This window comes from Symsagittifera roscoffensis, chromosome 4 (assembly GCF_963678635.1).
Source record: "Symsagittifera roscoffensis chromosome 4, txSymRosc1.1, whole genome shotgun sequence".
Taxonomy (NCBI): Eukaryota; Metazoa; Xenacoelomorpha; order Acoela; family Convolutidae; genus Symsagittifera; species Symsagittifera roscoffensis.
The window spans coordinates 68,269,128-68,285,088 of NC_087065.1; the positions used below are offsets into that span (position 1 = coordinate 68,269,128).

Below are 15,961 nucleotides of genomic sequence, written 5' to 3' on the forward strand. Positions count from 1 at the left end.
GTATCTTTGGCCGTCTTGTCTGCACTTTGGTTTCGTGTGATTCCGCAGCGGGTCGGCCCAAGGTAAGGCTGGTTTTCGGAGTTTCTCTCCGTACGCGCAATGTTTGGCTCCGAATTACGAGTCCTCTGATTTTTTTTTGTTCTGTAACATCTTTATTCTTCCAGTTGTTGACAAAATTGCTGCATCTGATTTGCTCCAGTAGCCAAATCATCAGTCCAGACCTCGTTCCTGTTTCTCATTTTAAAAATTAGTTCTTTTTCTTGCACTTCTTTTAATCCTTTTTTTAAAATATTTTTTAAAATCGTCTTCGATTCTAGGCAGTGGACAAAATTAAACGCATATTTACTTTTTTATTTTCTAAAATTCATAATTTTTAGAACAAGTTTGGACAATATTTTGTTGGAATGTTACATCAACCGATTGCAAATGATCTGAACTATCCTCTCCGAAAGTCTCAGTTTTTAATTTGAAGCACTTACCAGTTTTTTCCTGGTCTGAACATGCCAGTTTTCATTATTTATTATAGGTTTTTTTAGTAGAGTGAAAACTGTGTTGAATAAGCGGAGTAGAAAAAGTTGATCATGCGATGTGAAGTATTTTAAACAAGATTTTTGCATTGTTCAGTGACAACTTTCCTATTTTTCACTTTTTCGGAAAAACTTATTACAAATAGTGAAAACTGGCATTTTCAGAACCGGAATAAGCTGATTGGGGCTTCAAATCAAAAGTTGAGACTTTTAGGGAGGGTAGTTCATATCATTTGCAGTCGGTTGATGCAAAAATTTGGTAAAATTTTTACGAAATGTTGTCAAAAATTGTCCTTAAAATCAGTTTTTTTAGAACAAAAACTTGAATTTGCGTTTAAATTTGTCCACAAGTGTAGTGCAGCGGAAAATTGAATGCTTCGTGTTCATATTTTTAAGTTTAGAATATTTTCTTTGTTAAAAGGAAGGTAAACTCTACTATCGAACGGCAAAAGTGTAAATGAATGTCACGAAAAACGTGATCGATTTCTCATTTCGAACTTGAATTTATTTTTCAAGTTTTCCATCAGAATCTATATTCCTTTATTTATCCAGTTTTCTTTGAAATTCGAAAGTTGAGTTTTAAAAAAAAACAGTTCCGTATTTTTCCTGTTTACTGCTTTTCCCAACGTATGGTGGCTATGTTTGTTATGTAAAACTTATCACTCTAGTTTGCCAATTTGCCTATGCCAAGTTTTTGATTTGCTCTATCGCAGGTGTATATTTGACCATTAATAATTTGTAGACAGAAGCGACCATTAAAGTCAGTTTTGCTAAACTACCAACAGAAATCAGTGGGTTAAGCCTTTGAGAACGGATTACTCAAGAACAACTAAACAGTAATCTGTCTGCACCACTTCGTTTGCTGATTTTAAGCATAATTGACAGACTTATAACTTGTATTCCAGACCTACAAAAAATTGTCTAGAGATTAGAAAAAGTTGACTATGAAAGTTGTTTTTATTATGAAAGAAATGCATAAAGTTTGCTGAGAGCGAAAGAAGTCACAGCAAGCTCCCGATTCCGAAACGATGGATCGAAATGGTATCGCCGCATACAAGTCACTCCTCGCGTTTCAAAACTCCTCCTAAACTGAGACTGTTCAAAGACCATTCGCCGGCGCCGGATGGATTTAAAAAGAAAAAGAAAAGGAGTATTAGCGGAAGTTTGGTCTCAACTCCGAGGTCCACCCAAGGAAGTCCGACTCCGAGGGTATCGGAAGTGAAGGATCTTGTCCAAGGCAGATTTACTTATACGCAGCTGTCAGCGGCTAAATTGGTGTTGATATTTTCTTCCGATGAGTAAAAAGTCTTTCCGTCTGTCAATACTATATCTACTTCTGTTATACTTTATCTTTTCTCTTATCTGGCTCTGAATCTTTTATTTTTATCTCAATTCAGCGTAATCGTTGAAATTTTTGATGTGACTCGTGTTTTGGAAGCAAGTTTGTTGTTTTAACTTAAGTTCAAGTTTGTCGAAGAGCTCAGTTTTTCGTAATTCGTTTCTGTGTGAGCATTTTTTCAAAGCACGAATCTAATTGTACCAGTTTTTGTAGCTGTATATTAAACTACGCATGTGAAATAGTGGTTTCCGTTTTTGCTGATCTTTTTGAGAAGTACATTTGTTTACCTGAGCACAATTTTGATCCTCAAAAACAGATTGACGAAATATTGGAAATTATGGACGTTCTTTTCTGTTTAGTCATCAGCATTAGCTCGAGTGAACGGGGCTGTTAAAAGTGCTACTTCATCTAAGCCTGCAGGAGGGGGCGCAGCGAGCAGGTCAAACTCAGTGTCATCTGCCAAAAATCTGGCCACTCGCAAACAGTCCGCCGGAGCCATGCCAGCTAGCTCGAGCAATACTGGCGCGGTCACCGCAAACGACTTTCAAAAGATGTTCGATGACATCAAACCAGCAAGTGTAAGTCGTGTTTCGTTTTCATTGACCTCTCAACTTCAGTCATAGAAAAAGATTATACGATCTTTAAGTTGGGACACATCGAAATATAGCTTAAATTATGTTACCGTACTAGATTACTGGTAAAAAAAAATTCTCTCAACCTGACAAGTTGACGATTCTTCCTATGTTAACTGAGGAAGCAAATTTATGTTAATTCACCGTTCCTGTCCTGCAGTTTTTGGGCTCATGCGCGAACATTCTCAACCAATCAACGCGCTTTAAACTGTCCATCCAAAGCTGACTTATTGGTTTTTTGCTTATTGAATACTGAGCTCTGATTGGCTGAAAAAACATTTCTTTCGAATTTTTGAATACTAAGCTCTGATTGGCTGAACAAACATTTCTTTCGATTTTTTTTATTACTGAGCTCTGATTGACTGACAAAACATTTTTTCGAATTTGGCTGATTAAATTTTGGCGCTTGAGGGATTCAGCCGGAATGTATTGTATGTTTTGTTCAGGTCTACTCTGCCCGGTCCCTGGACGAAGATTTGACGAAGGTGAAGGAAGTTCTGGAGAACATGGACAACGACTGGAGTGTGAGAGTGAAGGAGCTAAAGAGACTGTGTGCCATCATGAAAGCCAATGTATTCGCTACTTACCCCAGTGAAGTGAACAACCACCTGAAGGAGATCACACGAGTGCTGAGCATGTCAGTCAAAGACCTCAGGAGTCAGGTGAGGTCCCAGAGGTGGAAACGAGAAGAGAGATTTTGAAAACAAATAGTCTATTTTAGCGCCGAAGCGGTGGTCGGCCGAAAATGGATTTTAGTGAAATAGTAAAAAAGGGGCTTTGGGTGGTTAGGGGTTCGAGGTCATGAGAAAAAAGACGCCTGCTCACCCAACTGCCTATAGATCCGCCCCCATTATTGACCATGCTTTGTATGTAAATGTTTCTAGTTTCGTTTGTAAATAAACCAATTTAAGGGTGGACTAAGATTTCCAGTTCGATTGTTTCTTTTTTAGGTTGCGCGTGAGGCGTGCATATCAGTGGCATTCATGTGTCTACTCATGGGTGTGGCTGCCACTCCCCTGGCAGAGGGATGTCTCGCCAGTCTCTTCTCAATTGTGCCCAACTCGGCCAAGATCATCGCGAGTAGTGGCTGCACTGCCCTCATGTACATCACCCAACATGTACACTCCAACAAACTCATCCCCATCCTCATCTCCTTCCAGGCCCAGAAGTCCATACCCTGCAGACTGTGAGTAGAACAAGGCACCGGCATCTACTCATCCATGCCACCTTCCCAGTTTTTGCGATATCGAGCTCTACTTGACATATTGCTAAGTATCAATTAGTTTCAGTTTCAAAGAAACGTTATTTTAAAAACGTGACTTTTCCAAAAGTTGACGCTGGTGCCATTCACATTTCAACCCAACTAAATATACTTGCATAAATTTTTGAAGTGCATGGTTATAATTCAAATTAACTTCGAAACGATGGGGGGTTCTTAAATGAGTAAAAAGAGGTGGTGGGTTATTAGTTAGAGCCGAAAACGGAACGTGGCAAACTTACATTTCTAATTGAACATACTTAGCAGATTTTTTAACAATATATTCAGGGCAAAGAGGCATGACATGTTTACTCTGGTGAAATCATGGTTTAGTAGACGTAATACAGTCAGTTTCGAGCTACCATAACATGGAAATGACCCTCAGTTGAATTTTATCATTTTTTTTTCATAGCCAGCTCAGCCGAATGTTGGAGGATATCCTTCGCAACTGGGATGCATCGGTGCTCGACAAGTACTTCACGAATGTCGAAGACTGCCTCGTTAAACTGCTCTCGGACGCTGACGAGAAGACACGAGTGTTGGCCCGAAAGGGATTCTTCGCGCTCAAGGACAGATTTCCCAGCAGGGCTGACATCCTCATGGCGACCCTGGATCCAAGAGTGCAGAGAAAACTGTCTGGCGAAGCAAGTTACGGGTCCAGTGTAAACTCTCTGGCTGCTGCCAAGTCTCAGAGTTCTTTGGGGTCGCAAGAAAGCTTGGGAGGGTGAGTTTTTATGAAAAAGTGGAGCGACTTTGAGCGTTGCCCACTTTCTGAGGGCAAGTAAAAGTAATACTTGTCGTTTTTGATATTATGCCGAGTTCGCTTCAAATGATGTTAAGATTTGATGAACGTAGTTCAGACTCTTACATAGGTCGAGATGATTTTCAGGGAAAGTCAAAAGCTCTTTTTCATGGAAAGTTAAAAAATTCGTTTAGGCTCAAATTTACTTTTTAGCAGTTTGACTTTTGATTTCATATCAAGTTCAGTTCATTTCTTTTGCTTACACTTGCGAGCATAGTGTAATTGTACGACTGTTATTTGTTCCCGCCCAAGTCGCAATTATTGGTGCCACTTTTGGGGGCACCTTTACGACTTTTTGATAGCATGTGCTTCGACATTCGATTAGTAATTTTTTTAACACATTTGATGCAGTTTTGATTCATCAAATGAACCGAAAAAAGCTATTTGTCACAACAGTACAATAAGCAAAACTCATTTTCAGAAATTTTCCAGCTCAATATATCTTGCAATAATTTTGAAATGCATTTTAGACTCGAGTTAGTGTGGATGCCCAGTTTCTTATATTCCACATCATTACAAGTTAAATTGTGCCTATTTGTGTCTTTGGTGCCATTTTTGTTTGTGGTTAGTGTTAGCAAATTGTCAAGGGCTCGTGACGCAGATGCGAGGACAGGAGACTCAAAATCTTGGTCGTAGGGTCGATTCCGCCACAGCAAAAGTTTTATTTTGCGCGGCCTATTTTTTTACCTTTTCTCTTATTTAACTTTATAGAGCAACTTTTTTTGTCGTTTTCTTGCTAGTTGTTGCTGGTTTCAAAATCGATATTTTTTTCACTTTTTCCGGAGGAATATTTAATTTAACTATTGATCCAGTTTTTTCAGATTAATGAACATAGTGAGGACTCTTATATAGGTCTTGCGTTTGTTTTTTTTTTCAGGAAAAAGTCTTAAAATTTGTTCACGGTCAATTTTGATTTTTCGAGGTTTGACTTGTTATTTTCTTTAAGTTCAGTGCATTTCCATTATGGAAAGGAGGGCAAAATCCACTATCGAACAGCAAAAATGTAAAGGTCACGGAAAATTTGATCGACTTCTAATTTCGAAAATGAAAATTAATTATTAGATATCCCAGTGAAATTAAAGTTTGGACGATTGAACCAGGTTCCTCAAATTGGGTTAATTTTAACAAATTTTAACTATTAAAGTGTCCATCATAAATTGTTCTTCTAATTCAAAGAGCTTTAAGGCCATCTATCTATTTCTTCGAAATTCAAAATTAAAGATTTTTGAAAAAAGTCAGTTTTTGTTTCAGTTTCATTGCGTTCATTAATCTTTTCCAACCGTCAGTTGGCTATGTTTAAATTGGGTTATTTCATCAAAAAAGTGTCAATCATAAACTGTTCTTGACATTCGAAGTGCTGTAAGACTATATGTTTTTTCTTTCAAATTTGAAAGCTATAGTTTTTCAAAAAACAAGTCAAGATTTTTTCTGTTTAATTGCGTTCATTGACTCTTTTCCAGTTGTCTGTTGGCTATGTTTTACTGAAAAGAAGTTAATATTTGTCAGTGCTGGAGAATGAAATGAAGTTTCATTCAATTTCTTGTTTATGTCTTTTCAGTCATTTTTAGTTTCTATAAATAGATTTAAAATGAAAGGCAAATGATAGTTTTTTGAAAGCTATAGTTTTTGAAGCTTTAAAGAAATCAGTTGGTTGGTTTTCTCGTTCATAAAATTTGTTGGCTATATATTGGCTGTTAATTATCTGTTGGCTATTTCTTGACGTTTAATGGATATTTTTGTGTTTCAGGAGAAGCGTAAGCAGTCTGTCTACAAGAATGGGTGTAAAAAACACTACCAATGGTATGTTAAGTGCTGAATGTGTAAGTTTGCTGTATTTTTTTTTGAAAAGGGATATGTCGCATGTATCATTTAATTTTAAAAAGACCTTCATCGGAAACTTCGGAAAGATTTTTGCACTTTTCTCAAGTTTGCCTCATGATGATTTGCAGCTTTATTTCATGTCACTGGCACGAGGTGTTTAGTTTCATAGCTTTAAGTCTTCTTTCTTTCTTTGATTTAAAAAGATTGTTTGATTTAATTTGACTTGTGAGTAGTATGAATGCAGAATTTTCTTCTATTTTGTGTTTCCTTACCCGTTTGTTTGAGCAGGCGCTTTTAAAAAGAGTCATAGCACGCAGAATTTAGCCTCTAAGGGGGCTGCCCTTAGCCTGTCCCCACCCCAGCCTCAAACGCAAACCACTCTCACTCATAAAAGCGGTCTTCCCACTTCGGGAAAAGCCTACTCGACCATTCGGTTAAATTCGTCTTCTCCTGGAAAAGATGCTGCTAATTTTACCGGTGCACCAATTACACCGATTTCGACCACGCCTAACGAGAAATACAGAAGAAAGAGCTCGCCTAGAATTGGGGTATCGTCTTTAAGTTGCAATGTCAGAAGTGTTCACAGCTCAAGCGTACATAATTTAACGCCTGAAGGTTCTGGAAGAGTTTTGTCAATTAAAAGCGAAGGTTCAACGAGCACTGGTCGAAATAGAAAGAGTACTGCGTCACTTGGCAATGAACTTGAGTTGGAAAACGAAGGAGATGCCAACTCCTCGACGTTCCTGGATACCTCGTCTTCAGAGAGTGGTTTTGCGGAGGATTCGGGGGGGCTCATGAGTGTGAATGACGAGAGAGGTAAAGGTATAAAAGCAGCTGAAAGTGTAAAATCGCAATGTGCTCATGCGAAATTGTCATGGTCGATTGTTCTCAGTCCGTTTGCTATTAATCTGTTTTTAACTTATTGGTTAACTTGCTTCATGTTAGTTCGTTTAGATTCAAGTATCAAGTTGGCATAAAAAATTGGGGCAAGGTCAAAAATTAGAGAAATTCCAGGAAGTGGAAGCCGGTTTTTAACGGCTTGAAAAATCGTTGATTTGCTTCATGTTAACAGCTGAAATTATGAAGCTGAAAAGCCTCTCTCTAGACTTCGTTTTATGGTTAGGCAAAATATTAGCCAGGTTACCATGAATTTTAACCTGAATTTTTTTTAGTGTTCCTGAGTTTTTTGTTGGCCCTGAAACTGAATCTAGTTATCCAAGCTGTCTATTTTCCTGTGAACTTTAAGTTCATTGTAGTAAAATTTCGCGGGATAAAAAAGTAATTATTTGTGCAAATTTGATGCTTGCTTTTTTAATTTAAGCGTTACCAATTGATTTTGCTTCAAAGTGCGATCATTAATTGTGAATAACTTCTAACTTGATGCTAATATTCTGCACAATTTATAATCTGACAGTTGTTAACATTAATTGACCTGAAACTAAATCGAACATTTGTAATCATATCTACCATTTAAAACCCATAATGATTGATATTTATATTTTTAAAGCTTAACAAGTTAAACTTACATAGTTATTGAGCTGTCGCTTATGATGGTTTGTGAAAGTCTGTTTTGTTTTTGTTTCAGTCAAAAGAACTCTTGGTCCAGGAGACAGAACTGCAAGAACGAATCGGATGGCACAATCGCAACGTAAGGTCACCCTTATAAGATACTCAATAAAAATATCGATTAAAAAAGTTTTTTTTCCGAACAAAAATGATATTTATTTAAGTAATTTTCGAACAAAAATGATATTTACTCTTGCGACTAGCAAGCGTTATCAAATCTGAATGTAGACTTTTTTCGGGCTAACAACTAGTTGAACAATATCTGTGGAATGACTTATGATGCTGCTATGCAGTTGACATGCTCAATTTCATGAAAATTCAAATTTAACTACTGGGTGGGTACTAGTTACTACAGTGTAGTTTTAGGCGATTTTTTTTGCATAATCAGTTTTTTTTCAGCTGAACTGGTGTCTGTTTAAAGATTGTCGGCCTTGTTTTGGCTTCTTAAGTTCTGTTCAGTTGCTAGTTTGAATTTCAAATGTCTTGCTTAGCCTGTTTGCCAAGAATTTTTGCTTGATAAAAACAGGTATTATGAAAGTGTATGGGATTGTGTTTTTAGTTTTTTTAGACTTTTTTTGAAAATTTTAATACTTTTTGCAAGAAATTTAGTTCCTTTTCAAAAGTTCTTCCACCGATTTTCAAAAAGGGGTATCCATAGAAAGACTGCCTACTTGTTTGTGTGCCTGCATCTTCCCTAAGCCTTCTTTTCTTTACCCATTTGTCGACAGCCTTCGAAAAAGTCTGTGGGGGAATATTTGACCAATATTTTTTTTCGTTTTCTCAAAAATTAGCCTACTAAATTTGAGATTTTGGTTGCACTGAATAGAATGGATTTGAAACGCTCCCCTCCATAAGCGTCTCTCAGAATAGTCAAACTTTTGAACTTTTTGAACGTTTCTTGAATCTTTTTTGATTTTCCTCGAAAACTATCCTCCCAAACCTGAGGTTGTGGGCTCAATAGAGAGAACGGGTACATGAAATCTCCCCTGCATTAGCGGCCATTCACAATTTTTTTTTTACAAAAATTATCGTCCTCGTTTTTTTCTAACTTTTATGAATTTTACCAAAAAATACACTCCCATATCTGATATTTTGGGTTCAATTCACAGAACGGGTTGTGGGAAGCTCTTTTGAATACGCGACTACGCCCAATTTTTTTTACTTAAAATTGTGGCCCTCGGATTTTGAGAATTTACAAAATTTTGATTATTAAGCGTTTTTAAAAATTTTCGAGTTTTTGGATTCCATTGAATGTACATGTTCGTTGAATCTATTCTACATAGGCGTTTGAATCTATTCTGCTACGCCCAATTCTTTTAAATACAAAGCTATAATTCTCGGAAATGTCCATTTTTTTATTTGTTTTTTTTAAACATTTTGAATTTTCTGAAAAACTCTTCTATCAAGTCTAAGAGTTGAAGATTTCAGTCTAAAGAAGCGGTTGCGCGAAGTTTTATTGCAGAAGCGGCTTCTACTTTGTTTTGTTTGTTAAAGAAAGGTTATTTTTTTGGAAAAGTTCCAAAATCTCAAATAATTTTCTCTTCTTTCTTATTTTTTTAATACAGAAGCTTTTGGACAGTGTCCAATTTTTGAAATTACGCATTTCGTCCCGCATCATTATAAAATTTTGAAGAAGTGTCAAAAATGTTATCTCTAGGTGTCTTTCCACCGTATATACGAAAATTTTGGGCTACCTAGTTTTTTCAACTTTTCTTTTCATTATTTTGTATGATTGTGTTGTATCGCAAGTGGTGCGAAGCTCCGCTTCGTCTCTGTATAAAAAAAGTATTTATTGAACAGAAATTATTTTTAATTAAATATATTTTGAACAAAATTGATATTTAAAACAATTATTGTTCAACCAAAAAGCATATTAAAAAAAGTATATTTCAAACAAAAATGATGTTTTTTGGCCCACAAAGATATGGGTTATGATAGTTCATTGCTGTTAGAATTTATTCTCGATTTTTGGATTCTCGATTTTTGGTTTCGTTTTGGGTAACTATCAATGAATCAAACAAAAGACTAATATATGCTTGTCAGCTGTGCTGGATTGGCAACCAATAATAGCGTGTTGAACTAGTGAATATTTCGAACTCGAAGGTTCGATGTTGGCTTAAATTGAAAAATTTGTTTGATTTAACTTAAAACTGGCAACTATTATCTCTAGGGGCTAGGTCTGAGTCGCCGTGTAAGTGAAATCTCTTAAATCAATGCTCATTTTAAAATCTCTGAGTATCTGTGATAAATGTCAAAAATTGGACTGATAACTTATAGCTTCCCTAGCCTCAAGAAGGCTTTCTTGCCAATTAGCCTATGGAATTTCCCGGAAGGTACCGAAAAGTGAGTATGAATAGTTAAAAGCACTTTCAATTGCGATTTGTGTTTCATTATTTTTTTGCGTTTTTTATTTTAACGGAGCAATATATCACCTTAAACATGCCATGACACAATTTCATGACGTAATATAAGCGAATACATGCATCCATTAGCAGCCTTCAAGGGTTGGGGCAACCATAATCTTTGGCTGATATGATCTGGAGCTGATTTATTAATTTATTCAGATTAATTAAGGTCGTGTTGATTTTTGTTAGTTTTTTTGATTTTTGTTAGTTATTTTTGTTAGTTAGGTCGTGTTGATTTTTTCAGGCTCAAACTTAACTTTTTCGCGGTTTGACTTTTGATTTCTTTTTAAGTTCAGTTCATTTTTTTGTTAAAAAGAAGGCAAACTGCACTCTAGAACAGAAAAAGTGTAAAGGTCATGAAAAACGTGATCTACTTCTAGTTTCGAAAAGGGGAATTTAGTTTTCAGATTTCCCAGCGGAATAAAAGTTTTACCTATTCATCCAATTTTCTCAATTTGGATTAATGTAATCAAAAAAGTATCAAATATAAATTGTGCTAGAAAATCGAAGATCTGTAAGGCCGCCATTTTTTTTTCGCTTTCAAAACTTTAGATTTTAATGGGATTAATTTTATCAAGAGAGTCAATCATAAAGTATTCTAGAAGTTCAAAGGGCTTTAATGCTTTTTTTCAAAGGTTGATATTTTTCAAAACAAAAAGTCCGTTTTTTTACTGCTTAGTTGCATTCATTGACTCTTTTCCAACTGTCTGTTGGCTAAGTTGATTAATTTTTTGGTTGAGTCTACACAAGTCTAATGGTTCAATTGCAATCGTGGATAAAACAGAATCGGTTTGTTGCATCGATAACAAAAATGTATCTTCAAGGAAAATTCTCATCGGCTAGCGAAAACGTAGACGGAGTTCTATACATGCTCTCTCAGCTAACGTCGCCCCAAATTGGGCTCTCTGAAACAGACTTCGAGCACCTCTTGTTGCAGAATCAAATAAACGTGACTGAGACTGCAACCTCAGTTGAATCTGCAGATTTTGTAGACAGTGCTCATAAAGCCGCTCTTGGACGCATTCCACATTCAAAGTCGGACGGATCTATTTCTGCCAAGTTGAAATTGAGTTCATTGAAGCCATTATCGACTTACAAACGGATTCCGTCACGCGGTATTTTCAATGTGACCAGATATTTAGAATCCAAGATATTACTTGTGTTCCCTAAATATCCCCCCTCTGATCAAACAAGATCATACACACGTGATCCTTTAGTATAAAAGTGTTTTGTATTTAATCCTAATAGAAACATCGTTTTGCCATCGAAATAATTTGAAACTGGTGCGTAATTTACCCTAAATTTTAAGCAGTCTGCGTTCACTCCTACCTAATGAAGGATGTGCGATTCGGAGAATTTTAAAAGCAGTTCATTTCCAGTTCATTGCAGGTTTTTTAGCATTCAAATCTCTGAAATCGATGTATTGCAGTGGTTTATTCGAAACATCGCACATCCGTAACTCTTACTCACATAGCTAAATTGTTTAGTGATGTCAGATGATCCAAGGATACCATTTTAATTATTCTTTTTACCTATTTTCCGCTGCATCAGTCATCGATTTTGTGGGAATTACTACGTTGATATCTGGCGTAAAATCTGTTTTAGCGGCCAGTAGATCAGGTAGTCGAGGCACGTCCCCCCAGACCGCCAGATTGAACATTCTCACCAGTCCGACAGTGGTGGGATCAGGTCATCAACAGCCTCTTACGGACACTACTAACTCAATGTACACCCCCTTGTCTCAGAGGTCGTCACAGCAGTCCAGAATCGGGGGTCCCAGTCCAACATCCGGGGTGGGTGCATCCCAAAACAGACGCACTGGCATCCCGAGAAGTCTGAATGCTTCCAGAGAGCACAGTCCCTCTAGTGGATACGGAACTAGATCGGTCACCGGAAACAGATCATGTAAATTGAAATACTTAAACATTGCAATAATCAATATTGAACATTGCAATAACATCCTTTGATGTTAATAAGCACGATAATCGGTCAAGATCGTTTTATGTAAACAAGCTTTTTTCATGATACCAAGAAAATGAAATTATGAATAGTAAGGCAATTTTTTAAACGTGTTTACTAAATAAAGATCAGTTGTTTAACCGACTGTCTGTCTCTGTTGAAGCTTTGGGGTCATCAGCCAACAGTCACCACGCGCAACGCTCCCTCCACATGACCCCTCACAGCGCCAGTAGGTTCCAGAAGATCCAACACGAGCGCCAGAACCCCCAAGGCGCCAATTCGATGCGAATGCTCTCAGACACACCTGAGGCGCGCAAAGCAATCGAACATGCACTTCTGACTAATAACAGTCCAGGGTCCCACAGGGGAGGGGGAGGCAGGAGTCCCTACTCAGTGAGTGGGGGACGAGTGAGACATGAGAGTTTTGGAAATGCGTTGAGTGACGATGACAGTGACAGATGTAGTCTGCAGTCATACGACTCCAGATTCGAAGGAAGCTTCGAGGTTCGTTCTTTCAAAGTTAATGCTGACAATGGTTTTTCAAGCCAACCACGTTAAGAGCGACTGAATTGGGTAATATAGAGTTAAAAGGGTAAAACACTGTAACACATATGAATTGGTTTCGTTAAATGTCGGTCAATTAGAAGTACTCTCATAGTAAAAAATATATTCTGTGCAGTTTTTCTCGTAACTTTCAGGAATGTGAGTTGAAAGAACTTCATACCACTCGCTAGGGGCTTTCTTTCAGACAGGGGTGAATTTAGGGGGGGGGGGGGGGGCGTGGGGGCGGATGCTCCTTCGTCAGGGATTCGATCCCCTCCCGACCCAAAGGGTCCCCCTTTGTACTATTTTCAGAAATCCATATTTGGCGATGGACCCTAAAAATTTTCTAAAGACGTTGTTTGGCGCCAATATATACTAATTTTGAGGGTGGGAGCGCGCGCCGAAAAAAAGCGATTTTTTTGGTCAAAGTTTTCCAAAAAGTGCTTAAAAATGCCTTTTAAGGCCGGTTTTTCAAAACTTTGCCTGCGGCGCACAAAATTTGGCCGAAACGGTCTTTTTACTGCTTTAGGAGAGCTCGGAAAATCAAATTAGTCCACCTAAAAAAAGGTCGACAAAATAAATTTTCAAAATGTTTTTGAAAATCCGCCCCCCCCCCGCCTCAAGAAAATCCTAGATCCGCCCCTGCTTTCAGGTACTTGAAGTAGCGCAAAAAATGCACCATAAGCCATAAGTTTTTCCCACTCCGTTAGTTGTCTCAACAATCATTAAAAAAAATCGGTATTTAATTTTTAGTGCTTTCCTTTTTTTCAAACTTAATTGTGCTTCTATTTTCAATGTAGAATATGGGCGAAGTGTTAGACAAATGTGCTGCCCAGAATTGGTCTGACAGGAAGGAGGGACTGCTGGCACTGCAACAGGCACTCCGCTCCAGACAGTGTCAGCTGAACAGAGCCGAGATCAAGAAGGCGTGTGATGTCTTCACCAGAATGTTCGGAGATCCACACGTTAAGGTACTGTCAGTTCAGATAATCTGCATTGAAAATATCAAACACTTTTTCTGACCATACTCTATCATGATCATTTCGGCGATGCTCAAAAAAGAAACAATGAATAATGATAAACTTGGTTTTTCGCGGTTTTGGTTTTTGAAATTCTTTTAACTTCAGTTCATTTCCTTTGTTAAAAGGAAGGGCAACTCCACTATCGAAAAGCAAAGGTCATGAAAGCGTGATCAGCACTTCCCTCCTCAGGGGTTCGATCTGTCTACCCAAAGGGTCCCCATATTTGGTACTATTAAAAGTCATCCATTTTTGGGTGACCGACCCTAAACTTTAAGTTTCTTAAAGGCTTCTTCGGCGTCAATATATAATCATTTGAAGGGGAGGGGTAGCGCCCACCGAAAAACCAAAATTTTTGGATCAAAATTTTCCAAAAAGTGCCTAAAAACGTGTTTTTTGGCCTGAAGTTTAAAAAAGTGCCTAGCATCAACAGTTTTTGAAAATCAAAGAGTTGTAACTTGATACATTTTTTTTCAAGAAGTTTCGGTTTCCTGGAGTTTTTTTCCAACCATCTGTCGGCTATGTTACTTGAATTGATATTAAATTGAATGGTAAAGCGTTCAATCTGAAAATCTCAGCTAACAACAATGTATACAACGGCTATTTTAATTAAGTCTGAAAAGGTAATTCTATGTCTATATGTCCTTTCATATATGTTTAATATTAAGCTGAATCGGTTTTCCGTAAGTATATTAATACGTGGCTCATCTGGAAAATCAAAAAAAAATAGACGAAGAATTAAAAAAGAAATGGTACAGTTTCTTTCAAATTGAAGTTGTTTTTCATGAGTATAGGCATTCTTATATTAGTTGGGCTCTTATCCATCTCAGGTGTATGGGTGGGTAATAGTTATTGGTTCATTGTTTGAGGGTGATGGTTTGTATGAAGGAAGTGTTGTTACACATTTATTGTTAAATAACCTAGACTTCAAGGGACGAAGTGTTTTACAAACGCCGAAACAATTATAACGTTGAAATTGCTATCCTTTTTTCTCTGTTTTAATCAGTTTGTGACCTCGTTTGTTTTAATCAATAAGATGTAAGGTGCGTCGTTTGATGCTCACCCTACGTATCACTTGCTTCGACTGCAAGAATGAGTCATTGGAGCCAGAAATTATCTTGAAATAAATCATATCACTGAATGGAACAGAAGAAACGAGCGCTTGTACAAGTAACACAATTTTCCGACCTCAGTTATAGTTATCGTAAAGTCGATGGCTTCGAGAAGTATTTTTTGAGCTATGTATGTCGTTTTGGGAAACGCAATGGCTGACAATATTTTGCTGAAGTATCTTCTATTCTTTAAAACATCATCTGACTATGTCAATGATGCGTTTTTGAGCGTGTAAAAATAAACGCATGAGATGCCTGAAAACAGGCTAAATAATGATACTAAAGGCGAGATATTAACAGTTTAGCAACTTTCAATGTCGGTTCGATTCGGTTACTTAATAGGTTTCAAAACACATGAAAAATTGTAATGATTGTGGAAAAAATCGCAATATTGGAAAATTACAAGTTTGTGACGGCGCCTCAAATTCAGGACTGAGAAATGTCGGTTATTACTTCTGCTTTGGTTCGGTTCGGTTTTTATTCAGATGGTTTGGTTATTCGGCTCGTTTGGTGAACCACCGATCTCTACTAATGGCGGTATCTCAAGGGATGGTCGTTGGGCTCGAAAGAGATTTACACGTATTCAAATCATTTTCAAACCGGATCTCACCTAAAAATGTGTAGTTTTTATTACATAATTTTGAAGATTCGCTTTAATTTAGGTGCTATCGCTGTTGCTGGAGGTTCTGGCAGACTTCGTGTTGACTTACTTCGAGGCACTGAACGATTGGCTGAGTGTGCTGCTTCCGAAGTTGCTGCAGAAAACAGGCGCTGAGAACCTGTTGAACTCTGGTCTTATGAAGGTCAACAGGTGTCTGGAGATTGTGAGGAGCAACTTCTCTCTTGACCTGCAGTTTCTCATTCTCATGAAGTACATTGCAGATCAAACACAAACCAAGTCACTCAAGGTACGATCAAAACCTATCAGTTAACAAATTAGGTAAAAGCAAATGAAAATATTAGCATGACGTATCGTAA

The 15,961-nt window shown here is 37.4% G+C and overlaps 1 protein-coding gene across 7 annotated transcripts in view; it reads left to right on the plus strand.

Annotated features, from left to right (window-relative positions):
- The window catches only part of LOC134843968 (CLIP-associating protein 1-like), a 205,742-nt gene that overhangs the window by 172,580 nt on the left and 17,201 nt on the right, over positions 1-15,961 (plus strand). For 4 of the 7 annotated variants that reach the window (XM_063860353.1, XM_063860355.1, XM_063860356.1 and 1 more), the window contains 12 exons: positions 2,226-2,444; positions 2,945-3,160; positions 3,449-3,684; positions 4,169-4,480; positions 6,306-6,358; positions 6,668-7,195; positions 7,965-8,027; positions 10,116-10,136; positions 11,956-12,255; positions 12,473-12,813; positions 13,653-13,823; positions 15,646-15,891. In XM_063860353.1, coding sequence (XP_063716423.1) covers positions 2,226-2,444; positions 2,945-3,160; positions 3,449-3,684; positions 4,169-4,480; positions 6,306-6,358; positions 6,668-7,195; positions 7,965-8,027; positions 10,116-10,136; positions 11,956-12,255; positions 12,473-12,813; positions 13,653-13,823; positions 15,646-15,891 — 2,706 coding nt within the window. The remainder of the gene's footprint in view (positions 1-2,225; positions 2,445-2,944; positions 3,161-3,448; positions 3,685-4,168; positions 4,481-6,305; positions 6,359-6,667; positions 7,196-7,964; positions 8,028-10,115; positions 10,137-11,955; positions 12,256-12,472; positions 12,814-13,652; positions 13,824-15,645; positions 15,892-15,961) is intronic. The other 3 variants (XM_063860354.1, XM_063860358.1, XM_063860359.1) reach the window with 3 other exon arrangements.